Source organism: Diadema antillarum, unplaced genomic scaffold (genome assembly GCF_040938485.1).
Source record: "Diadema antillarum isolate AM-2024a unplaced genomic scaffold, OU_Dant_1.0 seq00000442_RagTag, whole genome shotgun sequence".
In the NCBI taxonomy this organism is placed as follows: Eukaryota; Metazoa; Echinodermata; class Echinoidea; order Diadematoida; family Diadematidae; genus Diadema; species Diadema antillarum.
Window position 1 is genome coordinate 10748 of NW_027271417.1, and position 22256 is coordinate 33003.

The window sequence follows — 22256 nt, forward strand, 5'->3', positions numbered from 1 at the left end:
AATTACACGTTTAATAGATTGCAACATTTTATCATTGACTGCAAGGATGTAATCTCATATACATGTACTATAATTTATGTAGTGTATTGCAAAAAAAAAATAGAAGGCGGCCTTCGTGTACATATTCCTCCCACAAACACACACACACACACACACACACACACACACACACACACAGTTTCCGAAAATTCAGCATCCAGCTGACACACAGTACAGTTGAGCAGCAAACCAGTCAACGTTGTACCTCGGAGTCACTGTAAAGGCAGCGGCACAAATCATGGTATAGACGTAAAACGTTTTTTTATTTCTTTCCCACTTTCGATACATCCACACGCACACATCATAATTGCAATAAAATAATTTTGTAAATATATACATTTTACATACACTTGAGTTATTGTATACAGTGCAGGGGGAAAAAATGCATAGATTAACATTTTCTGCTTGCACTATCCATAATGTCTTTCCCGAAATTCAGTTGAAAGTAGATACATATTCAGTGGACCATTCCCCAGGCCTCGACTCAATTTGTGTCATTTTACCTTCAAAAAGTTGAACTGCTCAAACTCGTCTAGCTGATAAATGGCAATGATATAGACCGAGCTGAGCTGAGAATGATAGTTAGGAATGTTCCTCATACATCTGTGTATGTCAAAAGGCAGCTTTTCACCTTATGAGTCGTCTCCCAAAATAACCCCACTCAGACCATCATTAGTTTGCGAGTGTGAATTCGGCCTTTCTTGTCATATGCAAGTTATTCCACTGATAACTATCTGGCCAGGCTAGGACCTGGTTTTCTACAGACAAAGATGATGCTAATGATGTGTGTACCAGTATGTTGGCCCTTGGAGCAAATCGATTTATATTTTTGCTTTGTATTTCATCATCATGCACATAATCTATGCCTTTTACATCACTGCACATTGTTTTCAAATGAGCGTCACAGATTACAGAACCATGAGATTGAATTTAGATACACTGATAATACTCCCATCGGAGTTGGCATGATAAGCCTAAAGGGTAAATACAGTACATGTATCATAATATGTGTAAGTGTCAATAGATAATAACACAATTTGCTGTTGTACACAGTTCCACAAGTATTTTTATCACAAGATTAGCGTATGCTTCTAACCATTATTTGCCTCGTAATCAAATTTAGAGAGTTGTGGGGGGGGGGGGGTTTCAGTCCCATATATATCATAGAGATCTTTATATGCTCGCAAATGACTCCTCACTTTAATATTCTGTACATCAAAATACCTGACAGAGGCATTTGTTGTGAATTTGAATACGTCTTGTGCTCAAACTGTAAATATGTGACACCATATACATGTACTGGAGTCAGTGCAACTGTGGAAAATTGATATCAATTATCTTCTCATTTTCAGCCACTCCTTCTACATCAAAACAGAAAAGTAGACATGGTCAGCATCATTTGAAAACCAAGATTTGTGCAGAATAAGTCCCAAGTTCTATTGTATATCAAAGAGGAGAATACCAATAAAGTGGTTGCTTACACCCTAACTGCGTGATAACTTGATACTGAATCCATTATTTCATGTATAATGTATTAAGAAGAAAAAATATGCAATCTCCACAATCAGCTTTCATTAATTATGTCAGGATTCCGAGATGGCCGCCATTAATACAAGCTTTGTTGACAATCCTTATAACTGTATGGATGGATGTAAACCAAATAAGGCTACTTTGCGAAGTAAACATACAGTAGCATCTTCCTGAATCACAGACCAGCCCTTTCCATAAAAGTACAGTACTGAAATCTCAATGACTCTTTGATATCATGGTAGTGAAATTCACTTCTAAGTTAATGGGAGAGGGCATATCAATATATCAAATACAGAACATGTTTAAGGCAGTGTTACATGTACAAGTATTCACTTTAGATTATCTTAAGTATGCATGAATTTTAGGCCTTGTGGCTCAATACTAAAACTGATTTAAACTCACTGGCTTACATGTACCGCAGTTCGAGAATGGATGAACTGTGTTATTCATTTCATGGCCTATGATTACTAGGTATTTCAAAAGTTAAGATACAATCGGCGCTGCAATTCTGCCTATGAAGCCTATATGATTAATAATAAAATAATAACGAACTATTGCAACATTGTACCATGTTACAATGTCAAGACTTAAAATGAAGCAGCACTCTTCATAAAACACTGTTGATTTTAACTTTAAAAATGACAACTGACTGGCACAGTGCATCCCATATAAGCTCCTAGACATCTACTGGATACAAGTCAGCAGTCATCTACATTTGAACACATGGCGAGGACTCTCCAATAGTTCAAATAGAAAAGTGAACCATGTCAGTTTTGCTTTCTTACAGATGTTCTTTTACCTCTCCTTGACAATCTAGGAACCCATCAGGGATATTATCATTTTGACCTCAATGCCATGCAAACATGATTAACGAGAATGGGGACACACATATTGATTCAGATTGAATTCTGTGCACAGGTCAACTTGAGAAAAAAGAAAAAAAAAAAGAGTACAGCTTAAAATATTTCTGCACAGTCATTACTGCTGGCAAATGTCCTATAATGATCTGCAGGCATAATCTCTTTTCAGAGCAGGTCAGTTCACTCTTCCCTATTGGAGACAAATGATCAAACTATTATAAACTCCTCAGTGGCTAAATTCCAAATAGTCCTCTTTAAGCCAAACAAGTGAGCTTGACCAGTGTATCAAGAGCTGCCAACACTTGATAAAAAATAAGAAAATAAGCATTATATTTGATTAGGCACCAGATCTTGAAAAGCTTGTCAAATGTACAGTTATGAATTTATACTTATTCACACATTAACTGGTCAAGTCTTGCTCTATCTAGGGAAAAAAAATAAGAGGAAAAAAAATAGGTCAGGTTGTTTATTTTTGAAAGGGTTGGGAAGGGGATGCCAGATTAGTTGTACAAGTACATACATGTAGCTACGGACTTGGAAGAAGATAACTATAAAAGTTGTTGACTAATTAGTAGTTTTCACTAATATAATCCTGACCGTACCATCAAAACTTCAATCAACCAACTGTGACTAGCTTTAATACCATCCTTATTCAAGGCTATTGCATCTTAGGCAGTGTGCTTGATGGGTCGAATGCCCAAAAGACAGAATGTCTGTATACGACTTAGAAAGGGTCTTCCACATACTGTATGTCTACCTCGGGGAGATAATTCAGCAGAGACGTCAAAGGCTGTCAAGCTTGTCCCGCAGAACAAACAACAGCAAACGAGCAAAGAAAATGTCTATATTGTACGCTGGTAGTGATACTCACATCGCAACGGAAAAAGTCTGTTACAGATAATGTTTTCTTCACCCCATACCGCGATATACTTCTCTTGAGTTGAGCGAAAGACAAACACATCCTCAGTGTCGACCTCTTGGGGTTCATCAGTTCTCTCCGTCCCCAGCTCTAGCCACAGAGACCAGGACGGACTTGCTTTGCTGAGGCATGTTACGTAATGTTTAATAGTACTCCTCAAAAAAAAAAAATTATCACCGCATTGAGAGTCAATGTCCAGTGTCTTTATCTTTGGGAGACTTTCCCCTACCAGTCCTTAGGAAACCTTGTGGCAAAGAGAGGCCCCTGGTTGTCCCCTGGCAACACCACACCTTTGTCCGCATAATGATCATCTTGACATCATGGCGACCTGGAGGTACTGATCCTGGTAGGGCTTGTACTCTATTAGTCTCCTAGAGGCCTCCTCCACTGAAAACCATCTCCTGCTCCTCCCTATCGAATGAGAAACAAAAAAATTGAAACTCTGGATCAAGATTTTCTTCAAGAGCATTCTCAAATTCAACTTCACATCACCCTCACCAACACACACTTGTGCAGCTTCCTAAGAGGAGAATGGCAGAATACAACCAGTTTAGGAACAAAATTCTGATTATAGAACAATGGTAGAGACAGGAATGTAGCCAGTATGTAGACCGCCACATCCTGCAAACATACTGACCTTTTTTTTTCTCTTTTTTTTTTAAAGATGTCTTCTGCGATCACAGCAATGCCAAAAACATTACTATGTATCGAGTAATTTTAAAAGTTCTTTGTAAGGCAATTCTGAAAATTTTCCATTTTCTTTTTTCAAAACTCATCTACAGTGTATGAGCTGGCTTGCACTTTAATTCAGTTGCTGACCTTTTCGATGATTCCCAAGCCTTTACATTGTAAGTAGGACAGAGCTCTAACACTCAACAATTTGTAAATCCAATTAAACCTCTTCATTGCCCCATGTCTCACCTATCCTCTCTCGGTCCTCCCACGAATCAAACTCTTCAATCACCACCGAGGCGTAGACGGACGTTCTGTGTTTGTTGGTGGCGTCTTCAAAGTTGCCCAGGAAGTCGATAAGTCTGCTGCTGACACCGGCCTGAGAGGTCAAGGAAATACAAACCAGAGGAATTCACAGGAAAATGCCATGTACTGTAATTTATGTACAAAGACATCTCTGCATGACTGTGGGCTATTTAAAGCCCAACAGTGTGAAGACACCACACAATAAACAACGGAAAAAAAACTACCCTTTCTCCTTTAAAGGTCCACTGGCATCCATTACAATACATATGATTTTTGCTGATATGAATAAGTCTACATTTGTACAAATCACAAATTCAGGTGTGTTTGTTTGTTTTTATGGGAAAAATGTATCAAAAATGTTCAATTATTTTACATTTTTACTTATAATTGTTTTCTGCACCCACTGAACTCATTTGGTAGCAATTTCAGCTGACATCACGGCTGATGACATCATAAAGGGCAAGAAAGATTTTTGAAGGGTTGAAAAATGAAAAACAAATAATCATCTATTGGCTGCACAGTGTATTTCAATCAAACAATTTCTGAATATGTGATTGGAAGAGCTTCCATACTCTATAATAAGCACTAAGTCATGGACACAGGACCAAAATTGGATTTGGGGGGGGGGGGGTCCTTCAAGCAAAAGAGATAAGATCTATACATTACAACATGAACACACACACAGTCTAGACAGGACAATTTATTGCTTCATTCCAAATCAGGCAAACAGTAAGGAACTGACCTTGCTGTCTGTTTACTTCATTTAATGACGTAGCAACATATCAGGAACTCTTGTATTTCAGCAGTGCTGTGTATGTTCAATTCAGGTTTTTGCAGGGACATTTATTTTTGAACATAATAGTTTCTGTTATTGCTAGTCTGCTGACAGAACTGCTGCATTTTTGCCCATCCACGTTACATACAGTGTTTGTTTGTTTGTTTGTTTGTTTGTTAATTTTGTGTCTTAGCTTCTGTATAGTATGTGTGCACATCATTCAGACTTAGAGCCCTTTCATTACCCATCAGGATTCAACTACAAAGTCCATGTATGTTTATTCAACAGGCTTTACATTGGCATTTCCATTCAGACTTCAGCCCCCCCCCCCCCCCCCCCCACACACACACACACAAACACAATAGAGCTCTTAGTTGTAAGCAAAAATCTTCATTCCCAGGAATAGGGGATTTAATATTGCAACAAAAGGTAAGGGGTAAACAGCTGCACTCTACCCACATAATGACATACCTGTGCACCTTGTTCATTTTCAAGGAGGGCCAAGTGCACCTACTGAGGATTATTATTTAACCGCCCCCCCCCCCCCCCCCCCCCCCCCCCATGAGGATTAAACCCTGGTCATTTAGTACCTACTACACACCCATCTCCCTTCCCCCTTTTCCAATTATCGTTGTCTTTAGATTACAAAGCCCAGTAGAGGGATTTAGAACTTCAACACCAGTTGTAAAAGATGTGAACTACGGACATCCACAAATACAAACAATACACTAAACTGTGCCCATCAAAAAAGGGACAAAAGAAAAAAAAAAAGGAGGAAAGGGCGCAAACTGCCTTGGCTTTTGGCGCCAACATAATACTCTTGTAGCACACAGTGTACATGATACAATACATACACTGCACCTCGGTAGCCAATCAGGAGTGCATCATGCATTATGCATTCTCTCTGCACACTGCACCCTATTGCATATTCATTCAGTATCTGCCAAATAGGCTGCCAATCTGTGTAGACTTCAATCCAGGCAAGGCTATCTCACACTCGAAACACGTAAGTACTTGTCACTACGCTCCAAAGACACAGCGCCCTCACACAACTGCGCACTAGCATTGAAATTAGACTAGTCAAAACATTTGGTGTACATGTGATCACCATGTGGGCAACAAAGCGTGAGTGTACCCAACCTTGCGCATGCGCAACTCTTATGACTTGGCCCTGGGTGGCAGGGCATTTTACGAGGGGTGCCTTCCCTATGTTTATATTTCAATACCTCCAGTCAATAATACACCCAGAGGAGTACTCGTAGTAGATTTCCACTTCCCCTTGCCTGGGTGTGTTTAGCTTTCAAATTGACCAACGCAATTGACGGGGGTTCCCCCTGCGGCTGTCTCCATTTAGGCCTATTGCCAATCAACATATTTCACATTATGGGTAGAAATTTCCAGCATGAAAACACCATGGCTAGGATTTCCCCTTCAACATCTTGATTATTAAAGCAATTGTCATTTTGACCTGTCATCCTCCTACACTTTCCGTATCCCTTTGTAGCTGCTAGAAAGCCAGTACACGTACTGGGTATTATAGTGGGTGTGTAAAGATTCAGGTGCAGTCCTCCAAAAATCAACATCTGTTTACTCACATCTACAGATAATGTTTCTCTTTCTTTTCAAAATAAAAAAAAAATAAAAAATGTTCTACTACACTACCTTCAAATATACAAACATTCTTCAGAAGTTAAATAAAAATAAAATCCATTACATGAATATCAAATCATATTTCCTTTTTTTTATCATTTTTTCCCGTTCTTTAAAATCATTCTGTGTAGTGGTAGTAGTAAATAGGCACCAATTCCATCAATAATTGCAAATAAATGACCATTGGAATAAGATACAATACTCCCAAAGAGTACATACTGTAAGTACAGGAGCTGGATAATCCAAGCACAACTTCACAAGTAGTGAAGAAGGTGAGGAGGTACTTGTACTGAAGTTGTGGTTGTCTGACACCGTTTCAATCAAATGTAGAACTTCACCTCTCTGTGCAAATACAGAAACATTCCCCACCTATTGTGAAGTACAGTAGGTCCTATACTGTACATTTGTAGTACATTTGCACTTCACGTGGGTCCCCACGCTACAAATTTGTGAATGGTGAAACATGGCTACTGTTAATAAACTCTATAAATGCTATAGAGGAAAATCATGCTTCTCAATGTGTAAACAAATCATGCATGGTGCACCGAGTACAAAAGGTCTATACAAATTGTACTACGCTTCCTCGTTCAGGGAGGTGGATCCACCTCCCTGCTCAGTTCGTTCATCACTGATATTCCCAAGTGCTGTGGCATGGTGTGCCTGTCATTGTCACAAATCATGCTTCTTATTACCATCTCTCCCTCTGTAAGGCTGGTATTGTTACTTTGAACGAATCAGATCAACGAAGACTTCAATTCTGTGATTAGTCATGGCCAATGGGCAGAGGCAGTAATACACAATCAGAAACAAGACTTAAACATCTTGAATCGGGCATGCATGCCTACACGCATCGTTCGGGTCTGCATTGTGCATGTCTGCTTCTGAGAGCTCCCTCCATCTTTTTTTATCTCTAACCTCTCCTCCCTCAACCACATACAATGTGTACAATGTACAACGTAAACATACAAGATATCATAGTCTGTCTGACATTCCAAATGCCATCTTGCATCACACACACACACACACACACACACAAAATTGAGTGTGTCGCTCTTGTGGATCTACAATAGGGGTGCACATGTAATACAACAGCAGTTAGTCAACACAACTGAAGATCAAATCTACTAACAACTCTTCCAGACAATCTGCCATTTTCCCCATCAAACCACTAGTTGGTGTCACAAGACTGATTTTGTTCCATAACAATATTACTATCGTTCATTTGAGATAAGGATTTTAAAACCGTATGCCCTAGTACCGCAGGATAGTTCTACAAAGTTTATGCAGTCACTCCCTGAGTGCATGCACAGATTAATTACATGTAGTTGTACCTCACGAGTTTCAGACGATGTAACACAAACCCGGACCCCTTGGTCTCAAAGAACAGTACATGCCAGAGATAGCAGCTGTCAGTAAACATAAAACACGACACCCTCATGGGGTACACGTGCAACAAATTTACATAACCGAAACCCCATCACTCGGCTCCCTCCCACCCAAACATTTGGTAGAAGGGTGTTACATATTTGTACGAATTCCTGAATACATGACTTTTTCCTGAAGGGCAAATTAACTTGCTCTCTGGCAAGTAAACTAATATGAATGGACATTCGCCCATCAAAAGTTTGAGGTACTTGTCATACATGTAGTGCTCATTTTGGCAAGTGGGAAAAGTCATTTTAGTCAATTCTCACATTTTGCAATCGATGCAGCCTCATTCGGTTCAAATGCAACAGCCCATTGAGCATGTTGCTGTCTGGGAGATGGGTCAACACCAAGTGCACATGCTTGCTGCAAGATAAAGCTAGGCTAGACAAATCCAGAAAAGCAGCTCTTGGAGTTCAGTTGAATATTTCTTCAATTAGTTGACCTTTGTTTTGCAAGCCTCACTTACTGTGTCTGCCATCTTGGAAACAGCAACTGTTGATATCTCAGTAGAAGCAGTAAACCTCACACTTATGTACAACTGTAATTAGTACTTTAAAAGTGGGATACACATGTGTATTTTTGCAGGAGTAAGTTTTTCACTCATTTGGGTAAGATGAATCTCACATTTCTAAAGTCTGTTGAATCAAGACATACAAATGTAAACATACAGTGTAGTACAAAGTGTACTTGTAGTAGTGGTACATATAGCCAGCAAATGTATTTGCATGTTTTAATTGCACTACAGTAGTTCCTCGTCATACAAAATGCGTGAAAATTTCCACACTGCAAAAATGTCCACTTTTACAGTTGACAATCTATCTCAGGGTCAACAATGTTTGTACACATTAATCTCTGTTGTCAATCCAGAAGTGGAAAAATAAGGCCTCTCACAGTGTGGACATTGGTTGTGCATGGATTGTGAAACAGAAGAATTGCCTGGGATAGGTCAAGGTGTACAACTGTACATTGTAGGAAGGGGTGGACTTCTTCTTTTCCTATCTCACCTCTTCTTCCAGTTCCCTGACAGCTGCCACTGCCGGAGTTTCGTTGGGCTCCAAACCACCACCAGGGATCACCCAACGGCCCGGGCTGGTCCGACTGGACACAAGGAGAACCTTAGATAACGAAAATGTAGAAAAATCAATTAGCAGTTGAGTTACAATGTAGCACTTACAGTAGATATGAACTAGAGAAGATGTTCTCCATACCAAGCCAGATCATATCACATCAGAATATACAAATTGTAAACTGGTATTCATTAATGGCTAGATTACTGCATCACCTAGTTTCCTTCCCTGTTACACAGAAGACCTTCATTTACATACATACAATGTGTATAATTCAATGCCTATATGCATACAAAACCTGTACATGTACAGTGAAATGTCACTTTAAATTAACACCATTGAAAACACACACAAATCATATTTTGAAAATAGAGATATTCTATAACAAGATGTGTACAATTCTTCTAGGATTCTTAGATTTAAAAAAAAGCCATTGCATTATTTGAACTAGATGCACAATGTTCCTTCATTCCACATTAAAGGGATTGTATTAGTAGGGGTTGAGACCTAATTTCAGGTTTCTAACATTTTTTGGTGAGATAATGAGAAACCATTTATGAAATATGAAAGAGCATGTACAAAATGTAATTCCATGAGGAATTCAACGTTATTTGATGAAAATTGGTTTTGAAATGGCTGAGATATCCAAAACAGAGCGATTCTAATAAAGTGTGGGACTCACACTTTTTTATGATCGCTTTGCTTTACCCTGTTGTTGGATATTTCAGTCATGCCAAACCCGATTTTCATCAAATAAACTTTGAATTCCTCTTAGAAAATAGAATGATATATTCTGTACTATGTTATAATATGTGTTTTTTTGGTATCTCGCAAAAAGTTAAAGCCCAATTCTCATCTTCACCAATACTGACTGTACCGACTAGAGGTGTATCTACCTGGTATTCACATTTACACAGTCAATCTGACCTTGTTGTACTAACTAAACTGTATACACAGCCCAGACGCTGCAAGTAGTGACAATTCGCACAGCGTATTAACAACGTCTGGTCGGGCTAACCTTGTACATTTGTACAGTGCATGCCATACCCTCCCATTGAATTTTCGTTATTTCATTTTGGTCGGTGTCTATGACTTTCAAAAAAAAAAAAAAAAAAAAAAAATAGCCAGGTCAGCCATGGCTAGCGCTAGCCTAGGCGGTTGGTATCGGGTCCAACATTCCAGTGGCCACTGGCACTGGCTGGATTGCCTACCATTCATGATGGGTCACTAGGTGTGGTGCCCCACTATATCACGCATTCAACCATATAGAGAACACGGACAAGAGTACACAACAGACTGGGCCACAGACAGGGAACACAATCGCCGACGGCCGACAGCCGGGTTAGCCAGGCAGGCCGTACTGTAGTAACCGGCACGTGTATCACGTGCCAACGCATTCACGTGTGTACGTGCAAGTCAAGATCCTGCTGTCAATGAGAACCGCAAGAAAATCGACGAATTGTTTCATTTTATGAGCACAATGCCCTAGCAGTGGCACCTTAAAACAAGATGGCAATTGAACATGATGTCCACGCTTCGCTTAGTTATAACCACTCGGCTAAATTACTCAACTCCAGTCACATATTTAGAACGTAAACACTCGGAAGATTTACCGTAGCGTAGGCCCTAACGGAGTAACGTTACGGCCTGCAAGCTGTGGCCCCTGCCAGCTGCCCCTGCGAATATGCATAAAAAACTCATAAGTTCAGCTATGTTTAGTAGACATCTACGGACTTTTTAGGTAGTACAACGATTTGGTAGACTTCTAACTTCCATTTAACTTTATTGCACAGTACCAAAAAAGTAACAATAAATTTGTCAAATAGTTATGAAATGCTTACCTCATTCCTTGCCTCGTTTCTGAAGCATAAACACGCAGCACGTTTCCGCTTACCATCAGGATAATAAGTCCGAATTTGGTTGAGTTTGTACTCGTCTATTGCCGAATTATTTGGCCCACACCCATTTAAAAAATGGTGGGGATTAGGTGGTAGGGTCTCACACGACATTTCAGCTTGAGATGATGAATATTTCCCCAAAAATTCCTCGCAGATTTCGACCATAGAGAGGATTACAGACGTCGGGAGTCAACGAAACATCATTTGCGCCTTGATGCTGTGTGTACGTCTTTACTGATGATTCCGCGCGCAGCGAGTAAAATGTGTATGTAATTGGAACGAATGGAGACTGTGTGGAGTATGCAGCAGGCGCTCAGCCTTATGCAAATTATTTACGATGATTGCTGATTGGTCCATTCGGGTGGGCGCCGACCCTCTGAATTTCTCCTGAATGGGGGGACGTGTGTAAATTTTGGTATCGTGCGCATGGCTTTTCCCTGGATGGTGGCAACGAGGTCAAGTCGAGAGAGGTCGTCCGAGGGATAGTAGAGCAAAATAAAAAGTACAAAACACGTGTATAAACAAACCATGTAGGGTGGCACATCCTATTACCGGACGCTTTTCTTTGTGGCTTCGAATTCCGTACTCATAGAATGAAATTTCGGCTAAAAATAACACCACTTATTCACAGACTCATGGAAATTACGAATTCAGCCAACTTATGTCAATTCTTCGTTCCAGTTTTTAGAAAATATGCTTCAAACATACCCCTCTAAAAATAGTGGTTTTTTGCGCGGTGCAAAATCGCATTGTATTACCGGACGCGATTTTCGTAATCGAATAATCGAGGTCTTTCGCACCTAATCCTTGCACCAGAATCACAATTCATCCCACAAATCACCGTACACATTCTCACCGAGCGGATGAAAAAAAAAATCGGCAAATGAGGCTCAAATCTAGTATTTTACAGTAAAATGTCTGTCTTGACCATTTATCGAACAGTTCACGCAATAAAGCCTTGTGAGAAATCGACAATTACTGGTTAGAGTATACGTGCTTTGTCTATGGGAGCTGCACGCGCGGGTGATGAGTTGCGTGCCCCAGCGCACAACTATTCCGCATCGTTCGCGTTTGAGGAGGATAGCTACAAATTTCCGATATTGATCAGTGAACTTTTGGTTCTAATAGAATCTTCAGCATTTTTCCTGTATGTGAGTGGGATTTCATAGAATTTCAGTCGCGAAATGTGATTCAAACATGCATGAATATTAACTATGACGAGGTGCGGGTCACTCAACTATAAATTTGAGGTAAAATGTGGATTTTTTCGTGTTTTTACATTTTTATGTGGCATTTTGTGCGATTTCGTTCCACACAAAGTTCTGTGAGGCTAATCTACGAAGTCTCGCGCGTACAGAATGTCATTAGTACGCAAAAATGTGCGTGTCCGGTAATACCATGCGTCCGGTAATACCATGCTTGCCCCTACAGCTAGCTGCAAGGGACGAGCACTCACCATGGTAACTTCTCTGAGAGCCAGCGAACAATGGGTACTTTATCGTCATGCACCTCCAGTCACACAATCAGCAAAAATTACATCAATCCGGAATGTCTCGAGAAAAAAAAAAATCAATAACGACAACAAAACAAACAGGGATGTTCTTTCTCCCCTCGTTTTGTTTTGTTTGTTTGTTTGTTTGTTTGTTTTTGGCTCTTTCTCTTTGATCACGGCAAATCTGTTGTGTGAGTATGATCATAGTGTAGGCTGTTTATATCATTATCAGTTTTATTTATGTTAATCAGTTTTGTATATTTTTGTGTATGTCTAAAAGAATGTTGTATGTTTTATGATTTTTAGTTGAATCTCAATTTGATAATACAATGTACTATAGGATATCGAAGGAGAATAGAGGTGAATATCTATGATGCTTTATGTATATTGTATTTTATTGTAACTGATAGATATAAGATATACATGGGTGATGATTTCGTTTAGAAAAAGTGGTATTCTGTTGTTGTGTGTTTTGTTTTTGTTTTTGTATTTGTTGTTTTTTCACACCTTCGGGTTCTTGTCACTGAGTTTGATCGTGGGTTGTGCATCTTTCTAAAGCATCCAAAATTATGAGATATCTATGACAAATATCTTTCATTGTTATACGTATACAAGCATTAGAAGAATTACCATATGGGGTGATATTGATTGATTTTGATTTGATATAGATGTCGATATTTATTAGTGAATGGTGTATTGAGAGAGAGGGGGAGAGGAAAAGGAGATGGAGAAAAAGAGGCAGATAGATATAGTGAAACATATAGTAAAGAGAGGGAGAGGGAGAGAGGGAGATAAATAGACATAGAGAGAGAGAGAGAGAGAAATGGGAGGCGAGACAACAAAACTGGATATTTTTTTCAGTGTGAAATACATATCATGTGCAATATCAAGCTCGCGATTCCCCTTTTAAGTGCAATATTTCATGTTTCAAGGAATAAGTTGTACATTTGATTCTAGTTATTCTGAATATTTATGTGTAGTTCAACTTTTTGTATTCTTTTTTTTTGGAGCTACTTTGATGTATTTTTTTTTTTAATCATTTGCTGTAAAACCTTACAATTCGGCCTTTGGCTGCGACGATGTTGATATCAATAAACCATCAGTGAATCAGTTCAATTCAATTCAATTAAGCTTGATTAGTTTTTTTTTTCTTTTGTTTAATTACTTTTGATTCCCGTTACTGATCTGGTTGTTTGTTAGTTTTTTGTTTTGTTTATTTTTTTTATTAATTGATCGTCTCATCATTGTTTTCTTTTTTCGTCTTCCTTCTTATTCTTTTTCATCTATTTTTTTTGCCTCTCCTGTTCTGTTCACTGCGATTGACCTATCTGTTCCATTAGCCTCACCTCCTTCAGAAAGCATGCATTTTGGGCGTTTTGGGTTTTAAATTTTCATTTTTTTTTTCAATTCAGCCATTGTTTTGTAATTGAATGGGACTGCGCCTTGAGAAGCACAAAGTGAATGGGACTGCGCCTTGAGAAGCACAAAGTATAGAACTCCGTTGTTAGCCAAATCTTCAATTTGATCTTGAATGAAGCAAAACAGTGAAGGTAGAGTGAAAAAGTGAAAATATATTAATAAAAATAGTGATATCGGTTAGTATCACATGGGGTACCAACCCAGAAAAATCACACGACTTTTGACGTTGGGAGATATAGTCTTATGATTTTCAGTGTTTATATACTGCATGTGTAGGGCCTACTAATATGTACTGTATAATGAATTGACATTATTCTCTTTTCATTTTCGATCACATAGTACACTTTACAATCATCGCTCACAGCTTTTATTGTTAATTGCTTTCCATCACGGGGAAGATAAACTCACAAAATATGGGCATTAAATGAATTGCAGAAAAAAAATATATTGTTGAAAGATTTTCCAAGGTAATTAGCCAGTGATTACTTCTGATTTCATTCGAGTCCCCTCCTCGGTGTCGTCCCACCAGCTCGACTACTAGCATAATACAATTTTTCAGAGCAACAATAAATTATTGTCTGAATTTGATCTAACGCCAGAATAGCATTCCCATGAAAATGGGTTACGAAAGGAGAGTAACCAAATGAGAGTTTCATATTTTGTCTGAATGCATCATGAATTATTCATTATCAGGTAGCTGGTTTTAAAAGCATAATTTCGCGGAAATCTAGGTAGTTTGGTGGGAGGGGGGGGGGTATTCGTTCCAAGAAATCCATGCAGTTGGTTGTTGTCGAACTTCCGAGTTTTCGGTTTTCGGCAAGTTCGATGACACAAGTTCGTTTCGTATTCACAGTACGGTAATGACCCGATAAGATGCCCCGCCCCCTGTTAATCTCATTCTGACGTCACACACTGTAATTACGTAATGGTTCTCGCTAGGCGGGAAAGTAAAACCGTTAATCGACACGAGTTCGCGCATTTGGTTTGCTGATGGCCTTTTTTCAGAAGTTGTCCTGGACAAAAAGGTCAGCGTTTATCCAGGGATGTTCACATTTTTACGCAATGAAGTATGTAAATCTATGCAAAGGTGTATCTAGCCTTCCGCACCGATCTCTCATGAGGGGAGAAGATAAACAAGATACATGTACCAGTCGTGGAATATTGAAATATAATACTGCATAAACATTAATCATTGGGAATTGAGAGCTGCTGATATGCCAACTATCTGCTACATAAGCAATAAGCGAAAGCTGATGAGGGTTACTCTCTAATCAAATTCAACCTGTAGAAACTGTATGGAAGCCCTTCCCTTCAAATAGGTATTCATGTGGTTTAGGCCTATATAATATACATTCCTGTTCTAGTAAAAACATATAAAAACTTCTCCCACGCATTGCATTTCATGTCATATTATTCACCTTTAAATGGTGTTATGGCCACTCAATTTCAATGGCAGAAACAATATCAGAAATAATGTTTCAGTGATGAGAAAAAAAAACGTTTGGCCCACTTGTTGTTTCTTAATTTCTTTTGTTTTGTTTTGTTTTGTTTTGTTTTGTTTTGTTTTGTTTTGATTGCTGCTATTTCTCATCTGTTTGTTTTTATTTCTATTTTACACATTTTTTTTATTTGCCTCTTCTGAAACTGTTCACTAGGATTGCCCTCCATTTTATTCCGTGGCTTCACCATAAACAGGCGTCCAAAATTCACTCCTTCCTTTTCATTCTTTGATTATCTGATTTCAAAGACAATGATGGGTGCATGTATAGTATATAGCATGCATTCCTACTCTTAGGAGCTTGAAGTCAACCCCCACTCCAAGGTTCAACATGATCTTTGGATTGAAAGAATGACTGTATGATATCGTTTAAAAGCAGCGAAAGTATATGATTTAAATACTGATGAAGACAGGTGTCAACAAAACAGATATATCGATCACAATCACATGAATAGTCACTTGCGATTAATCACGACTTTCTTTCTTTCATTCGTTCGTTCTTTCTTTCTTTCTTTTTTGAGGGGGACACGATAAACTGTTGAGATATATACTTTCAGTGAATATAAACTGTGCTATAATCACTTGAATTTACACCACTGTCTTTTTGTTGTTTTTACACTATACAATCACTGTTCAGAGCTCTCAAGAATATTTTTTATCAATAACAAGGAGACGAATATAGGCTAATTTTATTATTTTTTGAAGAATCGCAAGAAAAATAAACGAACAAAATTCATGGCTGGCAGATTTTACTTAGTGATAATCAGCATAATAGTGTTTCCACTTCTGTCATAAATATTGTCCCCTAATACTATGTCGTCATTCCGCAGGCACTATCAGCTTGACTGGCAAAGGGCAAAGAGGTTGTGTATGGTAAGTGATCATGAATTTAGACTTGCACAATGTTCTATAATTATGCTTGGCATGATTTGGTTTTCCCGAAAGGAGTGTTCACCAATTAATTCGCATTGAGAGTCTTTCATTTTGTTGGATAATTCAGCTTCATCCATGGTGGCTATGACGCCATTCTCGGAAACATCGAAAGGATTTTCCTTGGGAAACTCGGCCCAATGTGTACAAAACATCTTGCGGATGACGACACAGTTCTGTTTGTAGTCGCGGTTGAACTTCATCGGCAAGTTCGATCAACTCGATAAGATAGCCCCGCCCCGCCCCTATCATTAATCCAATCTGACGTCATGCATTGTCTCTTAGTTACGTAATGGTTTTCTTAGGCGGGAAATAAAGCAGATGAGGGGGGGGGGCGGCGGCGGGGTACTATTCCACGTTACTAAGCAAGGAGTTACTGGCTTTTCTACAAAATTGTCATGAAATTCGCACGATGTAATGTTTTCATCTGGTTTGTTGTTGGCGCGATAGGAAGGTGGAAATTTCCAACTCTGTGATAAGATTTCGGTCTGTTAAAAGTTTCAAGGTTTATCCAGGGTTCTCATTAGGCCTACATGCAATGAAGGACACACATGTGGAAATCCAATTAAACTTTCCAAACTGGCGTGATGAGGGATGATACACCAGATACTTTGCGATGCCAGTTTCATAGCATCCAAGCGAGGGCCGTTGATGATGAACTTTGCTTGCCAATCATATGAAATTGCGCATATTGCCTTTTGGACTTAAAGCCATTTCATAATAGTCAAATTCAAGAATCATTTTAGGCATTTATAAGCATAATCATTATCATCATTGTCATTAGATTTATTCTTCTCCTTCTTGTTATAATCATTATTATTATCATCTTTATTTTATCATAAGTATCATCATCTATTCTACTATGTCATCATTATTGTGTTAGACAACAATACCATTAACAATAGCAGCACAACAACAACAGCATAAGACAGTATTGTTATCTGATAGTAAAATGATGTGCCCCTGGATGGGCGGATGAGGTTCGGCGGAATGATTGTATAAAAAGACCCTCCGTAATGTGTGTAAACATTGAGGTGTATGCTCTTATTGAATGTTGGGACTATTATTGAAAAAAGGTTACAAAAGTACAATATATACACAGCACTATAATGCTGAGATTTAAAAAAGAAAAAGAAAAGCAAAGAGAGAAAGTATAATGAAAATGCACTTTCAACGTCATGTCAACAAAGTGTGATATAATCTCTTTGGGTGACACATTTTTACTTCCGCGCAACGATGGAATCCAGATCGCAGCCCTATATTTTTCCATTTACATCGGTCCCATGTCCTTCGATACAATCAGTTGATATACTTTCCCTTCCGTGTTTACATCGAAGTTTTTTTTTTTTTTTTTTGTCCCTTCGTTTTTCCAGTGATTATTCAGTATATTCGTGCTTAATAATGACAGTTCAGCTGCCATCACGTGCATGATGTACAGGTGGGTCCTCGTTATGATTCTCCAGAATATTTCTTAATTTAAGATAATCATTTTTTTGATTTGATAATCAAATTAAATCCGATAGCTTCGTTTTGTTTGAATATAAAAATAAAGGTGGTCCATGTGAGTGTCATTGAACATTCTGTTTTTATAGTGGAATACATTTGCATAGGCCTATCATTGATTTTTTTTCTTTGATTTTTCTTAATTCAATGCAATAAGATAAACAAGGCTGGCGAAGACATTGCACCGGTTATTATTACTTTCCGACATAGAAAACTGGACGAAACAGAGACAGTACAAAGAAAAACGAACACAAAGAATATGTTTTGAGGTTGTGGAATTGAAGGTGTTCATTAGACGAACTGAATTCTAAGAACATCTATATCTTCTTTTGTTTTTCCTTAATATTTATTGATTTCATTCAAATCATTCATAAATCAGCCCATTCTGGGCGTAACATGAACAAAAACGGTACAAATGCAATTCAAAGCACAAACAAATCCATTTGTCAGTATACATGTATATCTCTCTATACACCCTGACCCCCCCCCCCCCCCCCCCCCCCACACGCACACACACACATGCACACACCGTGCAGGACCATCACCAGGACAACCGCTCGTCGTTCTATTTTTACGTAAAATTTAAATATTTTATTAAATCCGCTGGTGTACCTGAATTACAAACTCGGCAGGCATCCCACAATCATCCTGTCCGAACTTCCAAAATTATGGCAGCACTTGACCGATAGAGGGGGCTAGAACAAAAAAAGTAAGACCTCGTATTGAGTCGAAATAAATCTTGAATTCTGTCAGTGTATCTATACTAGTACCACAACCACTGCCCTCGTAAAGCAGATTCAGTTACAGTATAGTTTCGAGAACAGTGGAGATCTCACAACTCTTTCGTTATTATATGTACGAAATGTCTGATCTTCAAACGATTTTACTCCGTTTTTGTGAAAGATATAATTGTGATAATTAATGCCAGAAAACCGTCTACAAAGACAGAGAAAATAGTGTAATATCAATATATTACTTCAAGGATATTCATTGTTATGTAATAAGTGAGGCATCATAGTAAATCTCTGATTTTGCACTGTCTGATAATTGAATTATTCTTATATGGTTATATAGACGTGACGCTTAACAATCTTTGATTGCAATCAATCTCTTCACAACACGAGGAGTATTCATAGTCGCACCAAAAATGAGAATGAAAATCAACATCGCCGTTGCATGAAAAAAGTAACTACAATCTTGATAGTAGTAGATGTCGTTGAAGTAGTAAGAAATCCTAGAAACCGATATACTGTGGAGTGAGTGCAACCTTAGGAGAGACCTGGTAGGTAAAACTATCAAAAATATATTCATGCATTGTCTGGTTCTTATTCTCAAACTGACACTCATCATCCGAGAGCAGCCTGCTGCAGCTGTGATACCCGACTGTTACTGTACAATGAACTCTAGATGGCGCTAGACTATAAACTACTGCTAGTAAGTCAGATCGTAAAACCGTCAATGCGAAAAATAAAACACTGATGTACACACAAAGATGAGTAGGATTATTATCTACATAATGCAATGCATTTGATATAAACCTATATTGTTATGTTTGTATGCTAAGCATTAAATCGGTTTGGTAATGTATGATCAAATCTTTATATATTCACGCCTGGGCGAAGAAGAAGAAGGGAAAAATCATTATTATCATAATCTTTTCTTTTCCTCTTTTTAAAGTTGAGCTCCAGCTAGTCAAAATTCATTAACCCGTTCTGTACGGGAGCCTGGTGGCCTGCACAATTAAGTCTCTGGGCATTTCAGAATGCAGTGTGGAAACATATTATATTAATAGAGCTGAATTCAGACAATCTCTTCGATGTAATGAAAATAGAACGGTGTATCAGGAAAGTATCGCATCATAGTTGTCACTGATGGGCATTTTTGTGTGTCTATCTCTGTGACAATTATTGTTTCATTCATTATGATTGTACAAATTTTGCGTTTTCACAATAAGAAGTCCTCTCTCCCTCTCTTTCCCCACCCCCCCCCCCCCTCTCTCTCTCTATCTTCTAATACCCAAGGGACTTGAAAAATGTTCATCAGACAAAACTCACTGCAATTTCCAATCCAGATATAGAATCTGCTTCTTTTAGTTATAAAGTATGAAAATATAGGCATCGTGTCATTATAGGCTTTGACGTAAACCATTATTTGTATTAGTTTGTCTGATCGCGCGTACCTCAAAAGAATATTCTTTCGAAATGCAACGATTAAAACACAATCCATTTCACTCTTTATTTATTAAGAAAGTAGTGTGTAAGGATGAACAGCCGACTATGCTTTGTCCAAGAAGATCAGTCACGTTGCATTGGGATTTATGGACAATGGATGAAAAAGTGCGTGAGTCCAAAAAGATATCGATTTTCTCATGATCGTAAAGGGTTAGGGACAATGGTTATTATGTTCATCGATCGTTGCCCCTCCTATAAATGCGTTTCTCCGCGGCTGAGATCTGTTGGGTGATATTATTAGGACGAATTCCACAAGCACACCTAGGAGTTGTGATTGTATACACAAAAGAATGTAAAAGCTGGACTTTTTGTTGACAAATTTTAGCTGTTCGACTAGCAGCGTGTCGTGGTGGTGAGCCTTGCGCAGTGGAAAAGCCTGATGAAAACAATTCTTTATCATTTTTAAGCTGGTTTTCATACAAAAGAGTAACATAAATGACCAACAAAATAATACATTCATATTTTTGATCAAAGTTTTATATCAGATGAAAAAGTAATGAGGGAAAGACTCCCATGTATAGGCCTATTATTAGTCGTAATAGTCGCAAGCATATCAGAGGTGATGAAAATACCACTACTTAAGTGACCATCGAAAATAAATGAGGTATACACAAAGTTTTTCCTGGATTTTCTTGATTTGACATTGAATTCTATAACAAATAGTAACACTGAACGTGTGGTCCTTTCATAATGTAGAAACATTTTTTTTTTTTTCAGGGAGAAGTTGTTGCTATAATATTTATCACAACATTTTGTTTTCAAACAAAATAGTCCCTGCTGGAGAGCTGTGGGTGATGACATTATATAGCACTTGCAATTTACGTGTGTTCGGTTGAAAAACAAATTCAAATTCAAAACTCCGTAACGTCTTTATTTCATGGATATAGGGCCTATCCAATTTTGATGAAAATTATATCGTTCTACAATTTGCAGTTTGTTTTATTAATCTTATATCCATATTCAACATAATGTGGAATAACAACAATATTGATTTAAATGGTCATTGAACATCTACAAAATTACATAAGCCTATACCTTGTCGTGGATTTGTATCTCAAGAAAATATGTGGCACGGGGGCGGATCCTGGAATTTCGTAAAGGGGAGGCGCCTAACATAAAAAAGTGGGCGTACGCCGCCATTATTTTCTTATCATTTCTTTTCTTTAAAAAAACCCAAAAATAAATAAAGAGGGGGAGCGCGCGCGCCCGGTGCTCCCCCTCTGGATCCGCCACTGTGGCAGAAAGAAATCAAATATTTCGGGGTAATTTTGTTATTTCATATTAGTCTTTTAGGTTTTATTTTGTCATAATGTACTTTAATATATTCCGCGTACCTCAATCGCTGCTGCAAGTATCAACAATCAGTACTGTGATTAGACCAAATGAAATTTGTGGGGTGAAAATATTTTAGAGATTTTATTAATGATGTTACTGCCTCCTAGTCCCTACTCTTATACTTCAATATATGTAACAAACACACTTCTCCGTAATTGCCTATTTTACCTAATTAGTGGATTACTCATTACTCAACCGTTGTTGTTCTTTTGTGTTTAGTGCACATCGCTTTCCATTCTCCCTTTTTATGTTAATAGTAAGTTCAGGGGTACTGGAATAGTCTGAGATTGAAGTCACACAATGAAATTGCAGTGCATCGCATGGTAAAATTTAGTACTTGCATAAGAAATTGGAGCTTAATACCGATGCATATCGATAATACGGTAATCATTGATTGAGCAAATCATTATATGATTTGGAGATTATTGATGTTCATGTTTGTTTATGATTTTGTTTAACGGAAAATATTTATGTCTGATATAAAGACTAATAAGCCTCGCTTTGGGCTGTGAGAGAATAGACAAGTTATTGTGTAGTGCGCGGAGAAGCTGTGTGCGGGTGAAGCGTCCCCACAAAAGACTGTCTACTGTCGCACAGGATTACTTTATCGGAAAGGGATGTTGGGATATTGCTATGGCATTTCACGGTAAATAACTTGTGTACTGTGTCTAGGGGGAATGAATGCGATCTGCATGGGGGCGATC

At 38.3% G+C, this 22256-nt stretch overlaps 1 protein-coding gene across 1 annotated transcript; it reads right to left on the reverse strand.

Moving 5' to 3' along the window:
• Positions 1–285: 285 nt before the first annotated feature.
• On the reverse strand, positions 286–11410 carry LOC139732666 (diphosphoinositol polyphosphate phosphohydrolase 1-like). Its single transcript, XM_071643516.1, has 4 exons — positions 11088–11410; positions 9184–9294; positions 4270–4399; positions 286–3759 (listed from the first exon to the last, which is right to left on the reverse strand). Exons 1-4 carry the CDS (start codon positions 11307–11309, stop codon positions 3656–3658), a joined length of 567 nt encoding a protein of 188 aa, XP_071499617.1. The 5' UTR covers positions 11310–11410; the 3' UTR covers positions 286–3655.
• Positions 11411–22256: the final 10846 nt, after the last annotated feature.

What these genes read in the sequence shown, in the direction of transcription:
- LOC139732666 (XM_071643516.1), bottom strand. Translation starts at nt 11,309, where the DNA reads ATGGTCGAAATCTGCGAGGAATTTTTGGGGAAATATTCATCATCTCAA. An exon ending in GAAACGAGGCAAGGAATGAG is followed by an intron (nt 9,295 to 11,087) that starts GTAAGCATTTCA and finishes TCGTTATCTAAG; the next exon opens with GTTCTCCTTGTGTCCAGTCG. An exon ending in GGAGGACCGAGAGAGGATAG is followed by an intron (nt 3,760 to 4,269) that starts GTGAGACATGGG and finishes CTCATTCGATAG; the next exon opens with GGAGGAGCAGGAGATGGTTT.